Consider the following 23002-nt stretch of genomic DNA (forward strand, 5'->3'; position numbering starts at 1 on the left):
TTGTCGAATTGTTAAACGTTTACTAGCGACAGGGGGCGGGGTGTCCACTCCGACCACACCCAAATTTGTCAAAGAGGCTAAATTATGGTCATTTTTACATTGGATCTTAATGCCTTAGCAAAAATACTTAGGGTTATATAGGTAGTCATAGATTCGTTCTGAAATAAGAAACAAAGCTTTTAATAATATCGTTATGATATTATATATCAATATGATTGTGTCTGATGCAGAATGTTTACGTCAAAATTTATGATAAAAGAATGACAAAGGAAACGACTTGGCTCTGTTTAGATGAATGAAACTATATAAGTATTATGGCCATTTGTCAAGTGCAATTCAATGAGCTATAACAAAGTGATTCAACAAAGTGACAACTACGGAGTATTTTAATAGCCTCTATATGTATGTAATATTTCCTTATTTTCCTTTTTTTTTTGTGGTCAATATATTCCAGGAAATTGAAAACACCAATTAAAACGTAGCTGAGGCTTTTCTTGTCCAATCATAAATGAGTTTACTGAGGCACGTTTCAGACGAGCTACTTCCTGCCGGGGAAGCAGGAGTGGTACTTTCAACTAAAATGGAGACTTCAGAGGAGGTGGGTGCAAGTGACACTGTGAAAATCCCTGAAAAGGTTTTACGTAGGGATCAGGCAAGGTTGGAAGAGTTAGAGCGCCGCAGAAATGAAAAGGAGAGCCAGTCGGTGGCGGAGGAGAATGTAGATTACTTCACCGCTACATTTAGCGCGGAGAAGGCTGCTATCGAGGATCTGATATCAAGCTGCGCAAACACTGACCATGAGAAAGCTACAAAGATGCTAGAGGATGCGACACTAAAAACGCAACAGCTTCAGAAATTCCTGAACGATAGTGTTATGTTCCTCACACAGTACGAACTGAGACAAGCTCAGGCATCTGTACAGAAACTCCAAGGTTCGGTCGTTGAGAGAAGAGCCGAGGTAATGCCCAAAAAGAAATTCGCTTTCAGATCCCGTACCGCAAGGACAAGCCAACCGTCAGCATCCATGCCTGTTGGCGATAAGGACAAAACAACGTACTTCGTGGGAAATGCTGCGGTTCACGTTAGAGCTAGTGCCGAGCAGTATGGGTTTTCCAATGTCGACAGTCAAGTTTTAATCAAACGGTCGGAAGAGATCCAGCAACGAGATGTGCTATTATCACATTTAGCAGATTGTAAGGTGATCCTTTACGGCTCCCCAAACACGGTGCATATTAAGAATGTCCGGGATTGTCAGATTCTCTGTGGACCAGTGTCAAGTTCTGTTTTTGTTGACGAGTGCACTGGCTGCACGCTAGTGTTTGCTTGCCAGCAGCTGCGGACTCACAACACCACAGCAACTCAAGTATACCTCCACGTTACCAGCCGAGCAATAATAGAAGACTGTCACGGAGTCAGTTTCGCTCCCTTTAACTGGACATATCAGGGAATGGACAATGATTTCAGAGTATCTGGTTTGGATCCCAAAAGAAACAATTGGTCTCAGGTGGATGATTTCAACTGGCTTGCTTCTGGGACCCCCTCACCGAACTGGACTGTAATTCCAGAATCTGAGAGGATATCTTGTTGGGATGCCAAAGAGCCCAGTTCTTAAACTGTTGTAATCTAGAATTTCTTCTAATTGGTAGATGCTTTAACGCAATAGATATGATATGTGATGTAAAAATTATGCTGCCGACATGGTATACTCAGAGAGCTCATTCATTATTTAGATGTCTTAAAACTCACTTATAAGAATAAAACCAATCATTTTTAACCCAATATCTTATTTATTTAGGAGATTTTTGTATTTGGTCTTCCCACATCTACAAATGGCTTTCTAGAAAATCTTTTCTTGAAAACCTTTTGTTTATGCACAGATTAAAAATGTCTAATTTTTGACTCTTAGTTTGCTAAACAAATCTTAAAGCCTTATAACTACATCAACTTAATTTCTTAAAATATCGAATCTGGAAAAGGTCATTCATGTCTCTTTTAATATTCCGATTAGTTTACTGTAAAGTGCTGTATCTTGGGATCAGTGAGATATCTTCTGCTCCTTTACAATTAATACAAAATGCTGCCGCCCAATTATTAAGTAGTGTGAAGCAAAATAACATTGCTCTGGTCTTACATGCCCATGCAAGACCTAGGTTCTGCTTTCTTGTTACTGCTAACTGTTCAAGATGCTTGGCATAAGTTAAAGAATGAGTGTAGTGTGCCTTTGATTTTTGATTTTTTTTTTGCCAAGACAAGAGTGACAGCTGAAATTAGACAAACATAGTCTGAGATTTGTCTTTAAATCCAATCTTAAAACATGAATTTAAATCCAGAGGTTTCAAGAGCTGCTGTTGTGTTGAGGACTGTGTAGTGTTATTGGTGTGTTCTTTTGAGTGTGGACGAAGAACAGACAAATTTGTTCATTGATTGTAAAGCACTTTGGTTTTTTAATGCACTACATCAATAATGTTTTTACAATTTTTTTCTGCAGCACTTAACTGTGGCTTAACCCCTTTGTGTACCTGCTGTTGCCATTCTAAACTGACTTCATCCTGCAACTTTTGGGAAGAAAATCAATAACATAGGGAAATAGAGGTATGATTTCTGACAATTTTTGAGGTATAAATAAATTATAGATATAAAAAATAAAGATTTGAAAAATCTGGCAGAGCAAATGCCCCATACCTCCCCACCTCACCCGACTCCAATTTTAATGGCCATGACACCACAAACTGACATTATAATAAGACATTAAGCAGCCTGGAATAGTTATCATAAAAACATTTCAGAAACTGCACCAGATTGTTTTTATTATTTTAAATATACAGCTTCTATTAAGGCAAGACAGTGTTTTCCTACTGGGAAAGCCAAGCTCAAATGAACAGTTACGATCAACTCAAAAGGCTACAAATTTCACTTAGTGTCATTTAATATGTCTAAATAATAAAAATTGTTGTCTCATTTTATTAACTTAAAATTCTGTCATGGAGGGTATGGTGATCATAACACCTGTGTTTGTAAACAATCTTAAATGTACATTTAGTTTTACGTGGAATCCCTATCTTAAACAAACTTTAGCCAACCTCACAATACAGTGCATTTGGCTTGGAGGAAACAAATTTGTGACTGATATAGATCATAGTAGGAAAAGAATATCTGTTGTGCATATGTATTCACATTTCAATTTCTTCAACACTTCTGTATAGATGGGAAATACTGGTGACACTAGTTCACATGGCTTTCTGAACTTCAGAGAGAATCTTTAACAGAAGCAATTGCCTTATTAACCACTGAGCTACCACTGCCCCATTTCATGTGTATTTATTTATAAACACCAGTGGTACACCTATATTCAATGACTCACTTTATGAAATACATCTGTATTCCAGATGCATGTTATAGGTGTACAATCAAAGATGATCCTATGTATATTTTTTCAGATACCATCATCCCTTTTTATCATTTTTTAACGACAAGACAGCTCTGCTGCTCACTTGATATTATTTGTCTGATACAATGTTCTCAACATAGGAGTGACAATGACCGTGTAGTGCTGTGGTAGTATTTATTTTGCCTTTATAAGTTGGGGCTTACCAAATATGAACAGTGAAAAGTGTCAGAAACTGATTAATAGCGTTCCTGAAAAGTTTGGACAATAACCAACACAAGCAATGTGTGGCAAAACAAGGATGTCTAATTATACCTCTGCAAGGTTTTTCTAATCATTTGCATGGTGAATATGTCAACCTCAGTACAACTGAAGTAACTGAACTAATTAGATGATGGTTTTCTAGTGCACCCTGCATCTTCAATGCTGTTTGACAGGGAAATATTGTGGAAGTGTAGGAAAAGTGGAGGTGGGCTAGAGTTTTGGGCATAACGGAGCATAACAGTGTTTATTCATAACTCCACCATGTCAAATGTCCTGTGGCACAAAGATTTTGCCGAGAAAGGCAAATGGCATTATAAACTCTATCTTTTGGTATATTATAGACAATGGTGGAAAGCAAACTCTTACTGAATATGGAATCACAGGTGCATTTTAAAAGTACAACACATGCATCACTTATTATGTAAATGAAAAATCAATATAAGCTATATTTGTTATAAGATACACATTTACACATCAAGTTAGAAAAATATCTTTATTATTACCATAATTATGACAGTATACATACTCTCTCGCAATCAAACCCATAATTGTGGTGTTGCTACCTGCCTGCTCCACCAGGTGAGTTACAGGAGCATTATAGCAGCTTTTATGTCATTATTGTCATCTTATGTAAGATACTTTAGGTTCTCTGAAGACTGTATTATAGTAAACATAAACTGTATTATAGTAAAACATATAGTAAACCACCCGGATAGTTTTTAAAATTATTGGTAGTCATGTATGGGGAAGAACTGGAGAACTCAGTATGTCTACTCTCATAAGCACTTAGAAGCCATGTTTAAACAACACTCTTATTCAATGGACAATGTTATGTTTCTCAGACCCTGGAGTGGAAATGTTGTGTCTTAAGTCTTCCATAGGTTCTTGAGCATTGGTGTTGCTAGCCAGACCACATGACCAATGAAACCAATCATATCCTATGGCAGCAGCTTACTCATAGGCTTATCCATTGGCAAAGGATTTCTGTAAACGGGATAAGGCTGATAAGTAGGGTTTAGGATGACGTATTGTAACTTTGGGTTTAATCCTTTGAATTCTTGACCATCCACTTCACTACACAGATAAAAGGCGCATTGTTATTAGCATCAGGACCCAACAATGCCACTGTGTTTTTTCTGTGTAAACAAATCCATTTAGGGAGAAAGGAGGAAAACTCAGGGAAATCTGTTTCTTTCTCACCAACTGAAATATGTGCTTTTTATCATGGGCACAAAGGGGACCATGAAAATAATTAATATGCTCTATTCACTGGAAGGGATTACAAGTGTCTGCTTGAAGACACACACCTGAGATAGAGCAAACAGTTTGGATCTAAAACATGCTGGTGGAGGTCATTGAATTCTGAAAGGTGACAGGTTAACCAAACATTAGACAGTGTATCTGAATAAAACCTGTGGTCAAAGATGGCACTTTTGAAAGTTAAGTTTGACCTGAAAAAACGGGTGAAGCTGGCCCAGATGGTATGGCTCATGTGCTGGCTGTCCATAATGGCTGGAGTGCTGGTCTTCAGTCTGGGCCTTTTTTACAAAATTGAACTGCATAAGCGAAGTGAGCTCATGGACAACAATGAAAGCCACTTTGTACCTAATCTGCTCATTGGTGTGGGTTTGGCAGCCTGTGGCATCAATGCTTTTGGTGGCAAGATATGCTATGACTCTCTGGATTCATCTAAGTTCACCAAGTGGAAGGCAGTTCTTAAGCCATTCCTCTTCTGTTGCTTGCTCTTCAATGCTCTCCTCTTCTTTACAGCACTTTTGTGCTTCACCATGCGTATTCCTCTGCAGTTTATCCTGGCGGAAGGCCTAAAGAATAGCATGAAGTACTACAAGGACACAGATGTACCTGGACGCTGCTACATGAAGAGAACTGTGGATCTAATGCAGATGGAGTTTCACTGTTGTGGCAACAAGAACTACAAAGACTGGTTTGAGATACAGTGGATTAGCAATCGTTACCTGGACTTCAGCTCAAAAAAAGTCAAAGAGTAAGTGTCTTCTATAAAGCATTTGGGCCTGGAACAGATTTAGTACCTTATCTAATCATGTTTTGAATGTGAGTTTTTTCTCTTATTCATAGTACAATTCATGTTTTTTTCTCTTATTTGTAGTACAAAGTTCTATTTGATTGTTGTCACACGGAAGTGATGGATTTTGGTTAGTACCCAAAGAGTAGCTCTACTTAATATTATAATATGCAGCCACAGATATATGGCATTTTATATGGCATATAAATATGGCAAGTTTTTATTTGTGATTAACACCTCTCAGCACTAAGGTCTCTGGTTCGAGTCCCTGTCTGGGTGGAGTTTCCATGGGTCTGCATGGGTTTCCTCTGGGGTCTCTGGTTTCCTCCCACAGTCCAAAAACATGGAGGTTAGGTCAAGTGGCTATCCTAATAAACTGTCCTTGTTTGTGTGTGTGTGTGCATGTGCGCGTATGAATGCCTAGTGACTACCATAATAACTGACTACCCTAATAAAGTTGTCCAAGTGTGTGTGAATGATTGTGTGTCTGCATGCCCAGTGGCGGATGGTGTTCTGTCCTGGTTGTTGTTCTCTCTCCCCTCCCTGCACCTGATTCAGTCCCTCAGAGGGCCGAGGTTTCCGACTGAAAGTACTTTTCACCTGTGTGATTGGATGTGTGTGTGTTGATTGTAAAGCAACCTTGGGTTCTTTGAAAGGTGCTATATAAATATAACTTTCATTCATATTCAGTAGTGAGTTTACAGTGTGAGGTGATCTTGGGGTAACAGTGTGCAATGAAAATGGTTTCGTGTGTGAGCTATCTTAGACTTTGCTGTTAATCTTCTCAAATTACACTTCAGTGTCCTTTAGAGCTTAATGTCCTTGCCAATCACTTGAAGATTAAGTTGATTGGCTGGGGATAAATCATGGGATTCTGGACAAGGCCACTGAGTCATAGTTTTCCTGGTCTCATCATGTTTTGTTATGGCATTTGGTATTTGCCCAGAAATGTCCAGGAAGGTCAATAAGGTGTCCTGTTTTGGGGTGGGTAATATATTTAATGAGAAAATATGACTATTTTGTTGTTATTTGTTTTTTTCTTCTTCACTTGTCTGTAGCCGTATCAACAGTAATGTAGATGGACAGTACTTGGTGAATGGGGTCCCTTTCAGCTGCTGCAATCCAAGCTCTCCAAGACCCTGCATCCACTACCAAGTAACTAACAGCTCCGCCCACTACAGCTATGACCATCACACAGAGGAACTGAACATCTGGAAACATGGCTGCAGGGAGGCTTTAGTTTCCTACTATGGAGGACTGATGAACACTATTGGTGTAGTGGTGCTGTTGGTTACTGTCCTACAGGTAAATCCTATTGCTGTACCATGTGCTTTCTAAAACAGCTCTCTAATGAAAAGGGGAAAATTTGTTTTAGTGACAGCTGTCTCTTAAGATAGAATCCAAAGCACAAAGTGAGTCCTCAGATTTAACTTCCCAAGGAGCACACATTTTGTCATATTGATAAATATGTAAGTGCTTTTGAATAAGAGCATCTGCCAAATGTTGAAAATGTAAATGTAACTTTATGTAGTGGATAAATTCTGATTATTTAAAATACACTGTGATTTAGCTTTCCGGTCAGTTTATCTAATAGTTGTGTTTTTCTTACAGCAGATAATGCACAATGTTTAAAAACCTGGTATGTCAAGACTGATGCTGTTGTGAGCCCTATTTATTTACATCTCAAAAGCATATGCTTTTTGGTTTGAAGTTTGCTCTGTTTTCCATACAGAAGTCAGCTAATGGCACAATGCATGATGAACTGGTCATAATCTGCCTACTGTCTAGACTTCAGTAATACAATATAGGTGTGTGTTAACATAGATGAGCATGGTGGTGCTAAGGTGCTGTCAGTGTTTCACATTAGACAAAAACCTTTTTTCTCTTGATGTTAGTGAATATATAATGTTTTACCATTTACACTAGTTTAATTCACATGAATTCTTTGAAATTAACATGGTTATTCAAAAGTGATAAGCAGTGAATCAGGGCAAAAAAATCAATGTAACAATAATCATAAATTTTAATTGTCTCTCTGCTTCATTTCAGTTCCTGTTCATATGTTTGTTGTTATTGCTGTATAATAAACTTTAGTGTATAATGAACTGTAAATATAAAAGTCACTGTCATCTACATGAAGGAAAGCTTAACTTTATTTCCACTCTTAGGTTGGTGTGATGGTGGGACTACAGTATGTAAACACATCTCTGTCCACACTGGTCAACCCAGAGGATCCTGAGAGTGAAAGTGAAGGCTGGATCCTGGAGAAAACTGTAAAAGAGACCTTCACTGATGTCATAACCAAAATGAAGGCCATGGGCAAAGGCAATCGGGTAGAGGTGGGGACAGAAAAGCAGGCGGTTGCCACATTGAGTTAGGTATACCCCAGCCCCCAGAACTCCGCCAAAGGTAGAGAGTTGTGAATGACTGTTACACTGACAAGCTATGGTACGCCACTCAAGCTATACATCATTAGCAGAGTTAGCCTGCATACCTTTTAAAAATACCCTACCTGGCCAAAAAAAGGGTCACCATCTGGATTTAACTAAGCAAATAGGTAAGAGCCTCCCATTGGATAATTACTGCATGGTGATCATGTTTCAGATGGCAACAAGTGATTTAACCCTAACTGATGCAGTGAGTAGCTTCTCATTTGTTAAACAACCATGTCGAAAGACACATCCTGTGGTCATGGAAAATATGTTAATCTGTTTCAGAAGGGTCAAATTATTATCAAGCAGAGAAAACATCTAAGGAGATTGCTGAAACTACTAAAATCATGTTAAGAACTGTCCAACACATTAATAAAAAGTGGAAGGACAGTGGGGAAACATCATCTTCGAGGAAAGAATGAAAAAAATCTTGAATGATCGTGACCAGCGATCACTTAAACGTGTGGAGAAATGAAATCGAAGAAAAACAACAGTAGAACTCAGGGATATGTTTATATATAGTGAAAGTAAGAGCATTTCCACATGCACAGTGTGAAGGGAACTCAAGGGATTGGGACTAAACAGCTGTGTAGCCTTAAGAAAAACACTTGTCAGTGAGGCTAACCGGCAAAGACGGCTTCAATTTGCTAGGGAGCATAAAGATTGGACTCTGGAGCAATGGAAGAAGGTCATGTGGTCTGAAGAGTCCAGATTTACCCTGTTCCAGAGTGGTGGGCATGTCAGGGTAAGAAGAGAGGCGGCTGAAGTGATGCACCCATCATGCCTAGTGCCTACCATACAAGCCTGTGGGGGCAGTGCTATGATCTGGGGTTGCTACAGTTGATCAGGTCTAAGTTCAGCAATGTTATGTGCCCAAAGAATGAAGTCAGCTGACTACCCAATATACCGAATGACCAGGTTATTCCATCAATGGATTTTTTCTTCCCTGATGGCATGGGCATATTCCAAGATGACAATGCCAGGATTCATTGGGCTCAAATTGTGAAAGAGTGGTTCAGGGAGCATGAGATATTATTTTCACACATGGATTGGCCACCACAGAGTCCAGACCTGAACCCCATTGAGAATCTTTGGGATGTGCTGGAGAAGACTTTGCGCAGTGGTCCAAATCTCCCATCATCAATACAAGATCTTGGGGAAAAATAAATTTCAAAGATAAAGGCGGTCCAGTGAAATATTAGAGTGTGTGACCTTTTTTTTTTTTTTTTTGGCCAGGCAGTGTAAAAAAGAGTAAAAATGAGTGTGCATGGAACATGCAATTTACATTCAATATAATAAAAAAATAGTGTACAATGAGTAGTTATTTGGCTGCAAACAGCATGTTATTTGTGTGCAATATGCATTAGGTAAAACAATGTTACATGTATGCAGTATCCATTATGTTATTTGTGTGTAATATGCAGTTATACTATTATATACAAAGTGCATTAAGGTGCATTGTGTGCAAGGTCCAGGAGTGCAGTTTATGTCCATTCTTGACAATCCAGTAATTACAATGTATTGTCCAAAATGTTAATTTAACACTGAGGTACAAAATATGTAGAGTACGCAGTAGTTATGAGATATATAACATAGATTTAATATTGCAAAACTGACATCCATTTTTACCTGTCAAAGTAGAATGTACAATTGCCTAATTACATTGACTGTGGAGTTCCACCAACCACATCTCAATTTCACTCATTTCTCATTTTAGTTCTCTTTCATTCCACAGTCCTCATCAGATCTCTTTATATCTCTTCAGATGCGGTTATCCCCCTAGCTCCACAACCAGCTACTGATTTTACTCAGATATGTTGGTTTAACTTTGATGAATTACATGTTTAAATGTTTTTGCTATGCATATACACTAAATATATTGTATAAATGCAGTACCAATCATCCTTGTAAACAGATTGTGGGCTGGGGACTGTGGGAGTGAGACTGTGAGAGAGAAAAAAGACATTAATCAATTTTTCTTTCTGTATGAAATATTTTCATTATGATGGGATATTTGGGGGATTTTCAGAATGCTTTCTGGAAATTGTATACTCTTTCAGATCAAACAAACTGACATGAGAATAATTAAATAAATGGAAGATTTGGGAAATGGTGTGAACAAAGTATGTGAACTGGTCTTTTTCAAATGAACTGAAATAAGCTAAGATGAGGATGTCTGAACCTTCAGAAATGCAGGAGAGAAGGAGTGGCAGGACAGTGGAATGACTGCAGTTAAGTACATTGTAATATATTTATGGCACATTAGGTATGGCAGCTAAACCCTGACTTGTGACCTTTGCACTGTGAATGGCTTGCCTGGTTATTGTTTCACTGATGTATTTGTGTACATTTCATGAATTCTAACATAGTTTCCTCAGGATGCCACTTGTTGGACGTCCCCATGCTTGAATATGTACTTGAATCTTAATATATTTTTCTGATTTTTTTTTATTTTATTTTTTTGTAAACTTAAAAGTGAAAATAAATGATTAATTTGGTTGAATGTATAAAACACTGCCTTTTAGGCAGTGTTTGTGTATTGTGTTTGTTATATTTGTTATTGTGAATAAAACTGTACCAAACTCTCATAATAAAGTGTTTTAAAATTGTTAGAATTATTATCAGTATTATTGTACATACTGAGATCAAAGATAAAAGTATTCTGGGAACTCTGCAAGAAGTCTGCTTTAGTTAGTATGAGAATTGTCTGCCCTGCTTGATCCATGGAATTTGCAATAGGATAGCTAGGAGACAATAGCATATAAATAGAATACTCTGAGAACAGACAATACCTGTATGCTATTAACAAATGTAAATATGATTCAGGATCTCAAATGTTAAACTTGACAACATAAGTGAGAGTTTAAAAGTTTAACTTTTAGGCCATGCTTGAAGAAGAACAGACAGAGCTGCATTCACTTAATTACAAAATTTCTTGTCCACTTCTGTATTTCTGTAGGTCTGAGATTTATAAATCTATAGACTAATAACCTAATTTGTCAATAATGTATCACATGTTTAAGTGTTGTACAATAGGAAGCAAAACACAGTACAAAAGGAATGACGGCAGTAAGGAGGACATCTTTCTTCAGGTATTTTAGTTTGCAGCAAAGCACATAAACCCATAAGCTGCTTTAGAGTGTGGACAGTTAAGCCTCTAAACCAGTGATCTGGAGGTATGACCTCAAAAAGTGCCACTGCATCCGCCAGAGTTACTTCAAAGTATGCTTCAGGACAGGAAGGAAAGATACAGAGTCAGGCCAGATACAGGATCAGCATGCTATTAGGGTGCTTGTTGTATTTGATTTCTTTAATCCACACCTTCTGTTTGTCATTTTTTAAATGTGAATGTTGTGCGGAGGCGGAATACATTAGGCCGATGCTGTGTTACTGCTGTTCTGGTATGAATAGTCATATACTTTAGTAAATGTAAGCAGTACATTAGAGAGAAAAAAAGTGTATTAAATGCACATGTAAGAAATCTTGTAAATGGGTCATAAGAGCCACTCAAAGGTTAGGCTTTTTTTAGGATGAGGATTTCAACCCATGTAGGATGGTCAGATGGTCTTTATCAGAAAGAAAGAGAAAGGAGAGAGGGTGGTGAATAGTGGATGTGTGAGCTAGCCTAGTTTAATTATGCATGTTTTCCTACTTTACAAAGACGCTATGGTTACACCATGACACCATATTTCTTGTGGTTACACCAATTTCTGTTGAAGTGTTATCCTCTAATGAAGTTGTTATACTGTAATGAAGGCATTATGGATTGTAATCATATCTTCAAATAAAAATGTCATCAAGTAAAAATGACAGCATTGTGCTAACAAGTGGATTCCCAGCATCAATTTCATTTGAGCTCAGTAAAGTGCTTTTCTCTACAGAACAGTTTTTGTTAATTTAATCTTAAAGTGCCTGTAAGTTAATCAAAATAGAATTAAAGTCAGTGGCAAATTGCTTCAGTGGTTACAGTTTGTCTTTGATAAGCAGTGCCACCTGAGAAATATGAAGAATGCAAGACATGTAATATGAGTAATGTAAGACCTGCATTTTCACACATAGCAGTATCTCAAGGACTTACCTGACAACTGATTAGAATAAATGGTTACAATACTTGATTGGCTCAACAGTAAAAAAACAAAACAAAAAACAAAACAAAAAAAAAACAGATAGAAATGTTCATTAATAAACATATTTAATTTATTTTTGTAAAGACACCACATATTTAAATCATTGGGGACCCAGACCTAGATAAAGCCTAAAACTAGACTAAACAGGCTTGGTACTCAATTGGTACTGCTATTTATTCAGAGACTAGACAAAACTAGACATAGAGTGATTTATATATCATAGAACAGCATGGTATGAAATAAATCATATTTAAGAATGTTTGAAAAGAAGGATAGAAAAAATATTTTATAAAAGTATTTGTGAATATATGCTGTCTAGTCTATGTGATGGCTATCCCCAGAATACCTACTGGCATTGTTTCATTCATCATATAATATAGGCAGTATGACTGTGGGAGTGTGATGAATTGTATGTTCTCTCTGCTTTTCAGACATTTCCTCTCAGCTGTAAACTTACCTCATCCTTCCTCCCATCTGCTGCCACTCGGTCCTCAGACAGCCCTGAACTGTTGCACGCACACATACCATACAGAACATGGCAAAGAGCAGACAGAAATGATGCTGTCACTTAGATATGAGTGAATGCTATATATTGGGTTTTTCAACTGGTGATGGGGATCATGTTTTGTGCAATTTTCTGGTATTGTTGTTTTGTATATACAAAATACTTTACTCACACTGACAGTTCAGTTCATCACTCAGACATGAGCTAGCTCAGACAGAGAGAGAGAGACAGCCCACACATTCAGCTAAATGGGATCGTGATCTCTGTCTAATTGAATGACATAGAAATTACTGATGGCTATGAATCTGTATGTGTGTGTGTGTGTGTGTGTGTGTGCGTGTGTGTGTGTGTGTGTGTGTGTGTGTGTGTGTGTGTGTGTGTGTGTCTGTGTGTGTCTGTGTGTGTGTGCTTACAAATCTGTAAAACAATTATTTGAAATGCAGTATCCATATCTTCTATCATCTTTAAAATAATATGGAATCTTAATCATAGTAAGAAACATTTATGTTTGTAAGTCAAAAGTTCATTAAACCATATTTATCATATAGGTTTCTGTAATTTCTTTCATGTGACAAAGAGAATGGAGATATAGTCAGCAGGTGGCAGTATTGCTACTGTTGCAGATATTAGTAGATTTGCTTTTCCATGGTCTTAATCAAATTGATGGGGTAAGGAAGGGTATAGGAAAGTTGAGTTGCAAAGTGAATTCCTGTATAAAAACTATGGGATGTGTTTAAAACCTGTTACATGTGGATCATAAATAGGGGTTACGTTGCACTGTGTGAATCTTAAAGTATCAGGGCTGGAGTCCATAATGTCTTACTAAGGATGAGTACTGCTGATTTTGGAGTAGATTCATTCCTTGAGTATGCTGCTGTCAATCCCCAAAATAGATCTGTCCAGAGGTTAGCAGATTATAGTAACCAAAGTATGACATCATCCATTAAAAAATTAGTATTTATTGTAGTTTCTCAGCATATGAAAGGGAGAGTAATGTTAGCTTTAGAAATGTTTAGGTGATTTTGTACAGGTTGGTGTCTGAGTCTGGAGTTTGGGTGAGATTTGTTATTTAAATTAGAAGGTAGTTTCTTTGTGAGACATGAAGATCAGTTTTAAATGTCTCTATAATGATGTGTGAGTATGTGTATATGTATGTGTAAATTTGTGTATTTGTGTACATTTCATAAATTCTAAATTCTAAGTTTCCTCAGGGTGCCATTGTTTATATGGTTTTAGTTAGACCAAGACACCACCATTAGGTAGAACCACACACACACACACACACACACACACACACACACACAGTGCAGATATTTATAACCCTATGGATTTCTTAATAGATACATCAATGTGTATATCCTAGACACCTAATTTCATTTGCAAGTAATTCATATGTCTAGACAGCAATTCATTTCATGGTCATGAAAAATTTACTTAATGACCCATATTTATATCTATGACCCCAGAAGCCTTTCACTGCTACCTATGCTTGGTCTCTTCAGTTCATAGCTGCTCTTATTCTACATGATGCTTAGTGACTAAAGCATGTGAAGAGAGAGAGAGAGAGAGAGAGAGAGAGAGAGAGAGAGAGAGAGAGAGAGAGAGAGAGAGAGGGAGGTGGTAGAGCTGTCCTTTGACAGGTGAAGCTGTATGTTTGCAGGGTAAGCTGCCTGTGAAGGAGCGGGGGGGGGGGGGGGGCACTGTATTTGGCTAGAGTGCTGGCCATGGACCATTACTGAGTAGCAGGGTTAATGGTCTGAGGGAGACTTTAGGGATGTGAGGGATGCATTTTATGAAATGATTTCGAGCAGGACCTGTTTACTAATGCTGACGTACATGTAACCTGGAGGCCACAGCCATGCTATAGTAGGAGGGACTTTAGTCTAATGTGTGCTTGATGACTTTTTGTCTTTTTCTATCCACTGTTCTTTGAATAAGAGTTTATAAATTCCATGCCTAAACCTCTTTTGCAAACCCCAAGTGCAGGTCAGTGTTGGTTATTTATCTGCAAGCTTTGCTGGTTTATCTAACAGATACTTAAGCTACACAATTGTAGGTTCTTTAGGTTCTTCTATTTTTTCTTGATAACCTGTTCAAATAAAATGCTCACTTTTTTCTGGTTGCCTAAAGTTGGGTAGAACATGGTGAGTGAAATGACTCCTCCCTCAGAAAAAAAGGGCTGGCACATACACAAGAGACACTATTGAATCTATCTTAGGAATCAATCAGGTGGAGTAAGAGTGGTAAAATGTTGGAAAAGTGATGCATCTTCACTGCAGAGAAATATACTTTCACTCATAGTTGTTATGTTACTAGCCAACAGATTTACCCATGTGAAAGACTTACAAGATACTCTCTCTCCATGAATACCACTAGGATTAGTTATCTAGACCTGGGCAGAAATAAGGACACAGTTATCAAACTCCACCAAGGCATATAAACACACACACACACACACACACACACACACACACACACACACACACACACACGCCTGCATGCACGCACACACACAGACACACAATCATATGCACCATTCTCCAAACTCCATCAGTCAATCCCACTGGCAGGCTATATGTCCTATTTCACCACCCACATAACTCAGGTTGCCAAGAAAACAATTTCTGTTTGTGTTAAATGGATTGAAAAGGAAGCTATTGTTGGGAGGTGGGGGTTGGAAGAAGCAACAGTTACAAATGTATGAAGAGACAAGACTGCAGTAGGCAAGGATCCTTCTATGTCCTAAAGAGCATGCTTTCCTGAGAAAAATATGCATATATAATATTTAAAATTAGTTGACGAAGCTGCAGTATTGGTAGTGTTGGTTGTAGTGGTGGTGGTTGTGTGTGTGTGTATGTATGTGTGTGTGTGTGTGTGTTGTGAGTGGTTTACTATATTGACACTTGGGTTCAGCAACAGCCCCACTGCACTGCATTTGATTGATAATCACAGGCAAGGCGCTACGGGATGGGGGGGTGTAGTGAGATGAAAATAAAAACACAAAGCCCCTGGCCTGCAGCTAGATAGCGCTAAAGGGAATTATTGATTTGCCTGCTCTACCTTAGATCATCATTGTGTCTTATTTGTATGATTTACCGTTGTGTTTGTTGAGAACTACAAAACAGTGCATGTAATAAAGTACACCCTTTTATTACCCTATTGTGATAAACCCCATACTATGACAACCCAATTTTTGAGTGTGAGCCAAATAGACACAAATACTGGAAACATACCAAGGCAAAGTGATGACAGAAGGATAAGCAGCTAACAACAACAGTCCATTGTGGTCAGCAGGCTTGGATCACATGCAGTTTCTGTGTCTCTGACCTTCCCTCACTGTCAGAAAGGGCCTTGTCCCTCTGAGGCAGTGTGTCCTTCTCAAATGTACCATTGTTTGGACAGCATAAGAACAATGGACCTCCTCCACACAGAGATACCCTCCATACCAGCTGGTAGTGACGAACCGTATCGCCACCCTTAAACCCCTTGTACACCCATACACCCAGCAGACACATAACACTGCTGTTGTCCATAGCTGGTCAATGGACACTTGGACCGATTGTTCACACACCAGCACTGCGATCTGTGATGCCTGCTCTGGGGGTGGACAGCAGGCATGATGAATATTCACGTCTCTGCATATTTGTCCTGGGTGACACAAAAGAAGTACACACGGGCACAGTTGGGCTAGACAAAGGCTGGACAGTGAACAATCAAAAGCCTGCATAAACATAGGCATGTATATGTAGGAGAACATTAGTGTCTTACAGTACAGAAAAATCTTAATGGCAGGCATTAAACTGTAGGGCCTTAGAAATGCAGAATGAATGAATTAATGTGTGAATGCAAACAAAGAAAACATATCCACAGTATGTACAGATAGAAAGGTCTTTTTCCATGTATATAAAACTAAATACAAAATTCTTGCTGTGAATTTTTGCTCTGTAAAAAACAATAATTTTCCATATACATTACTTGACTCATGTTTTTGTAGTAATTTGTACCAGTAGCCATACTGCAGGTGATTAATTCCTGTTTCCAAAACGTCTTTAAAAAGTAGAGGCAGCTTTGCCAGAGTGGGACCCTATAGCTTTGTTCACAGTGCACTGAGAGTGTTCCTCCAAATTAGCTACAGACACTGCATTTCTCATAAAAGTATCTCCTCTCCTCTATTTTTTAATATTTTAAAGCCATGCAATTTCACAGTGAAGAGGAGTTTACGCATTTCAGATGAAAATGAGCCAGTGTACACACTGTGGAGCAACAAACACTATGATAGAAGAGTTTCAGTGAGCACTCAGACAGAGCCAAACCCTGAATCACAAACAGGCCAAGTTTAATTACTGGTGGCTGTAACATTTGCTCTTTAGAAGTCTGTTTTCTATGATTCTATGTCTATGTCTATGTTTTCTATGCCTTTTAAAGGTTAAGTATTATTTCGGAGTCCCCTACAATGAACCCCTCACATTAAAGTGAAAATGCCAAGCTCTGTTAAAACAAAATCTACTGTTTTCATCCACCCTTCTCCCTCTTTCCTGAAGATTCATGAACCATCAGTGATCCCTGTCATGTTTTAAGAATGGCTGCAATAATGAATTCTGTGTGAACTAAAGTTCTCAATAAGGTAACTCTAAAGGAACTGTGACCTTAACTGTGTCTAAATGCATCATGTGAGTCAATAAGTGCAATGCTATGGAGAGACAAGTAAGCATGCTAAAGGAAGAGAACAACCATTATTCTCTTTTTTAACAGAACATTATCTCATAACTGATACAATCCATATAAGCCAACATCTTTCCATCCCCTCCTCCATGTTTTTTTAATTATCCAAAGCACTGCTCCATTTCAGCCTTCTTCCTTTTACACCCATATGTTGTGAGTTTCAAAACGTGACCTCAACATATCAAACCTCCCTTTATCAAATCTGCCACCTCGTTGTACTCACACCATACTATACAATAGCATTAGTCTGTTATTATAATCTGTTTTTAGAAATCATATAAGCCATTTTAGGTTGGCATACTGTAGTAACTAATATATTGTTAAACTAAGGTTATCTACTGATTACCAAATCCTTTTCTGCCCTGCATGACACAGCGTGGCCAAATAGGTAAGGCTGTGCTCTCGAGTTCGCTAACATATGAATGTTATGTACAATGGTGTGTACAAGATGTGCAAGTAGAATCTATGAGATCAGTACTGTAGTATGAGAGAATCTGATTCTAGTCGATGGCCATGACGTTTTGGAACCTAGAGATATTTCCTACAATATGTGTGTGTGTGTGTGTGTGTGTGTGTGTGTGTGTGTGTGTGTGTGTGTGTGTGTGTGTGTGTGTGTGGGTGGGTGGGTGTGTGTGTAATGTGTAACACCCTTCCCCAGAGAGGGAGTTGGAGCCAGAACTGTGCTGTGTCTTGGAGTAGTCCTGTGATTCTGAGAATGCCCATATGTTTTAGCACTGTTGTTCCAAAGTGGAGGACCCTGGAGACAATGCAACATACCAAAGCATCTATAGTCATTAATATAATACATTTCATTCTACAGACCAATTGTGAAATCTTAATCTCTCTAAAAGAGACAGGACTACACTAAAACTGTGAAGTTTCTTACAGTATATATATATATATATATATATTACATCCTCAAATAATTGGCTTCCTATGAAAGTCCACATAAATGCACACATGCATATTGCAAAGCTTGGAATAAAAAAAGCTGAATCTCCAAATGGTTGCATTTTGCAACTGATGAAAAGGAGGAGAAAGACCTTGTTATTCCAATCAGTCCTCAAACTCCCCTCACTAGATAATCATATTACTGCCAAATCACCATGCAGAACATTTTGCCAGCTGTCACTCCTATAGATGAATTTGGGAATCTTGTGAATCAGTTTATCACTGGATGTTTTGGTGGGAATAAATCAAAAGCAGCCATATAAAAATGTATTTCCTAGTATGGTTACAAAGATTGAAGCAATGATATTCCATGACAAAGGTATGTGTCATGTTAATGACATTAACATGGCCTATAGACCAACACCACTGGATAAGCTATGACCCTATCAATTAGGCCCATAGAAAGTCTCTCACGTGATTTTATTCGTTTCTTCCAAGCATCCTGGTGAAATGACACATTACTAAGAAATACTGAATAAAACCTTTTTATTGCATGTTTTTCTTTTGTCTATAGATCAAGACAAAAAGCAAATATATGTGACTTACTCTTTAAAAATGGCAAAAGTGCAGATTTTTAGACCAACTCTTGTTCCGGTATTTCATCATTTCCTGGCAATGGTTTGAGATAAAGAATACACAGTTCTTGTATGGGAGAGTAACTGGGTGTAAAGTGTTGGGAGGATGATGTACCCTGCTGGATAAGTCTGTTGGCTGTGGCAGTAATGTCCCTTGATGCTCTTATTGCACTTCATTATGCACTTTGCTATTGTGCTGCCACAGTTGTTTAAGCCTTAGCTCTAACCAAACTAATTACATGAAGGTACAGGACATAAAGACATAAGACACTGTAAGACATAGATTCAGCATTTCACAATTCAGTCAGTACAGTTGGATAATCATGCTGATCATGTTATTTGAAAATATGAATTAAACAACTCTTATCTCTGTCATTGTGTCAAGTGAAGGGCATGTAATACAGCAAATTAAGTAACTCAATTTGTATGTTATATGGTGTCTATGCTTCACAGATATGCACATGCATGGATTTCATTTGAATCCATTCAGATGATCCTGATTTTCCCTAAATGATCTATCTATTCATTTATTTATTTATTTTAGCAGGTTTGGATCAACTAGTGGAAAAATCAAGCACTCATCACTGCCATGCACGAGGTCTATGTCTAACAGATTTATTGGTGTGCTGTCACACAGCCCCCTGTTAACAGCCATCTGTCTCTCATTTGTGTTCATGACAAGGGTGCTGGGACCTTGGAGCATGTCTGACATGGAGCAGAGGTGAGGCACTGGTTTACTGGTTTGGGGGTTTACAAACCGCTAAGTATAGAGCCTCTGTCCTCCCTCTGCCAGGGCCAGAAGTGTCAACTAGAACATATTGAACTCCCCCTGTTGTCAGTATATCACCAGTAATTGTGATGACTTTGGCTTGAGGGGACACCCTTTCCAATAAAGTCCATGTAAACTAACCATAAATATAGTACAGTGTCAGGACAGTTCATATCAGTTCAGGACCACTAATGCTGTTTAGACACACACAACTTCATGATTTAGTCCAGTCAAAAGACACAAGAAAATCATTATATGCTAAAAAGACAAATTGTTTTGTTATGAGTTTTTAGTGGCATTTGAGCTTTAGTTTCTAAAATGTTGTGAAGCTTATCAGAGATGTTGTGTATCGTACCAATAAGGTCTTTTCAAGATTTTTTTTACTCTAGCCACTAAAATAGTAAAATAAAATCATGTAATGATTCAGAATTCATTTAAGAATTTGTTAGAGAAACTAAACTTATATATATTAATATACGATGTGGTACAACATAAAAGAACTAGTTCCTATAGTGCCCAATAACATGCTTTGATTTTTAATTGTGTATTTTATTTTGAAACCCACTTGCATTATTAGGTATTGTTTTGATATACTGTCTGGGATTATTCTAGCCTGTTAGCATTTAATGAACTATGGTTCATTTTGGGAATCACTTTGGGGAACACTTGCCTTTTGTGACCTTTTCACTTTGTGGGAGGGAGAAGGGTAGATGTGGTTTTTGTAGAGCTATAGTTGGGGGGCATGTTTGTGCATCTGTTCCAGGGTGGCATGTTAAGAGGCCCATGGGTTTTTCTCCTCATCCTGCCTCTCCGTCTATTGCTCAGTGCACTTCAATTCTTTCTCTTCCTGCTGTGAGCGAGTGCATCAGATATGTTACATTACCCACTATGCATAATGGATTAGCAATAAATCTATTTCTGTAATGGGGCTATATCTCCTGCATTATGTCTCTGTGATCTTTATTAGTGAATACCAGTGATTCTGTGCAGAGAGAGATAGATAGAAAGAGAGAGATGGAAGAGAGAGCAGTTGAGAGCTAAAATGGGTCACAGAGTCAAAGATGAGTGGAGAGGATTTTTTGATACAGGGAGAGACACTGCAGTGGTGTTTTCCTGTTCTGTATCACTCAGTACTGAGTTTGCATCCAGATATATTTTACTGGCTTTTTATTTCACTCTACCATTTTTATTTAAGGAAAATTAAATTAACAAAATGATTCACACCAATTCAGGCAACCACTGACAAATCCCTTCACCAGGACATTCTTCATGTTAGGTTTCAGGTGGTCACATCTGTGGGCCTGGGGCAACAATCCTACTCTACCTTTAGAGGTTACTATTTGTCACAAATGACTGAGTGGTGGCAAAGAAATTTGTTCCTTTCTTGTGGAAAATGCTTTGTTTTCAAATGGGTAATGAAAGAATTTATTTGAAGAAGACAAATTGCTACAGGCGTTGTGTTAGCTGTGGAAGGCCACCCAGAGTTTCTTCCTGAGTAACAGGTGACAGCTGCAGCCACAATCAAAATAGCTCTCAACTTATTGGAGGAGGCCTTAAAGAATATTTAAATATTCTGTCTCCAATGTATGTCTATTTGTATATCTCAAAATTATATGTCTCATCATATTATTGTTAGACTACTTCAGTGGCATGTGCTTTTCATACTGATGTTTCAGCAGGTAACCTCTGATCTGAATGCATCTATTATCTAGAAATAAAATGTCTTGTGCAAAACAACACTGCGCAATGTAACATTTCTTTGAACTAACTTATGTGACAGACAGACACGCACGCACACACACACACACACACACACACACACACACACACACACACACACACACACGCACATTTGAATGCAGTATCAAGTGCGTGCTGTCATGTATGTAGGAGAAAACTTGTCAGGTAGTCCCATTACACACAAATACACAAACGTTTTTGAAAGGAGTTCTTATGTAACATGAATTTGACTTCAGAGTTCCAGAGGAGGACTGAAGGAGCATGTAACGGGGGAAGGAAGGATGTGAAGCTTTTCATTTGCTAATTGTCATCACTTCAGCTTGTCAGCTTACAGTAATTGCAGGGCATGAAGCCCATGAATAATCACCACAGCTTGGTGATTCATAGATATTGCTCTTCTTTTGTGCTGTTTCAAGTCTCTGATAATCTGTCAGTTTGAAGTCTGCTAAATAAACATCTTCTTTCCTTGAGATTTACACATCTTTTATGTCATCACTTTTTACTTGCATTGTCTTGGTTGTAATCTCCCTCTGTGACTCTTTCTCTCTCTCTCTCTCTCTCTCTCTCTCTCTCTCTCTCTCTCTCTCTGCCTGTCTGAAGCAGCAGTAATGAGACAGCCTGTCTTCTCAGCACTCTCTTAATTACTTCTCTATTTATTTAGCAGTTGTGCCGTGGTGGTAGTAGGGGCTTCGGGGATTGTCTGACTCCCATGTTAAATAGCCTGCATTCCTATCCTCTGATGCCCAGCCTAACACCATCCCTGTATTCATCTTCACAGGCCAGCAAATTAGCACCCAGCTGACTCCTCTCCTGTCCGTGTGTATGCATGGGAAGGAGAGGGGTATCATCCTAAAACATTGTAACCACTAAGAGATTGGTTTGCCTTCTCTTGGAGCATCATGACTATATCAGGATGGCATTGTGTTTATTTGTGAATTGAAACATATTCACTTAGTTATGTTCTTGAACGCTTCCATGCACCAGCTACACGGAAGTTCACTTTCCTAGAGTTCCTCATCACAAAGGCATGAGGTATGGCAGGACAAACGCAAACCATGCCTCATGAATACAGAAGCATTGACGATTATGAGAGATGATGTTCTAGAATCAGTTAATTTTGTAGAATTGTGAAAGAAATCTACACAGAACAAATATGATTCAAAGTCACCACTGCCATTGAACATTTTCCTAGAGCCTGTTGCTCTATGAACCCTATGGCACTTTTAATTCGTTTGTCCTTCACTCTAAGCACGGGTTATTACTATTTTGTTTTACTTTTTGTTTGCAGCCTCGATTAACTCATTTTTGAAAAATATTACATCTAAAGTCTCGCAATAGCCCGTGCGTGCGTGTGTGTGAGATGTATAATATTTTGGAGAGAGAGAGAGAGAGAGAGAGAGAGAGAGAGAGAGAGAGAGAGAGAGAGAGAGAGAGAGAGAGACGCTGTTCTGAAGTTTTCTCCTCCCATTCTCTGAATCACGCACGATG

At 38.3% G+C, this 23002-nt stretch overlaps 2 protein-coding genes across 2 annotated transcripts; both read left to right on the plus strand.

The window, feature by feature from the left end:
* Window positions 1-562: 562 nt before the first annotated feature.
* Window positions 563-2925, plus strand: tbcc (tubulin folding cofactor C). The gene has a single exon (XM_027010398.2). It carries the CDS (start codon window positions 581-583, stop codon window positions 1610-1612), a length of 1032 nt encoding a protein of 343 aa, XP_026866199.2. The 5' UTR covers window positions 563-580; the 3' UTR covers window positions 1613-2925.
* Window positions 2926-5073: 2148 nt separating this feature from the next.
* On the plus strand, window positions 5074-8251 carry prph2a (peripherin 2a (retinal degeneration, slow)). Its single transcript, XM_027010459.2, has 3 exons — window positions 5074-5654; window positions 6752-6998; window positions 7862-8251. Exons 1-3 carry the CDS (start codon window positions 5074-5076, stop codon window positions 8069-8071), a joined length of 1038 nt encoding a protein of 345 aa, XP_026866260.1. The 3' UTR covers window positions 8072-8251.
* Window positions 8252-23002: the final 14751 nt, after the last annotated feature.

This window comes from Electrophorus electricus, chromosome 14, assembly GCF_013358815.1.
Source record: "Electrophorus electricus isolate fEleEle1 chromosome 14, fEleEle1.pri, whole genome shotgun sequence".
NCBI classification, from domain to species: domain Eukaryota; kingdom Metazoa; phylum Chordata; class Actinopteri; order Gymnotiformes; family Gymnotidae; genus Electrophorus; species Electrophorus electricus.

Coding starts and splice junctions, on each gene's coding strand:
- prph2a (XM_027010459.2), top strand. CDS start 5,074: ATGGCACTTTTGAAAGTTAAGTTTGACCTGAAAAAACGGGTGAAGCTG. Junction 5,655..6,751: donor AGCTCAAAAAAAGTCAAAGA/GTAAGTGTCTTC, acceptor ACTTGTCTGTAG/CCGTATCAACAGTAATGTAG. Junction 6,999..7,861: donor TGTTGGTTACTGTCCTACAG/GTAAATCCTATT, acceptor TTCCACTCTTAG/GTTGGTGTGATGGTGGGACT.
- tbcc (XM_027010398.2), top strand. CDS start 581: ATGGAGACTTCAGAGGAGGTGGGTGCAAGTGACACTGTGAAAATCCCT.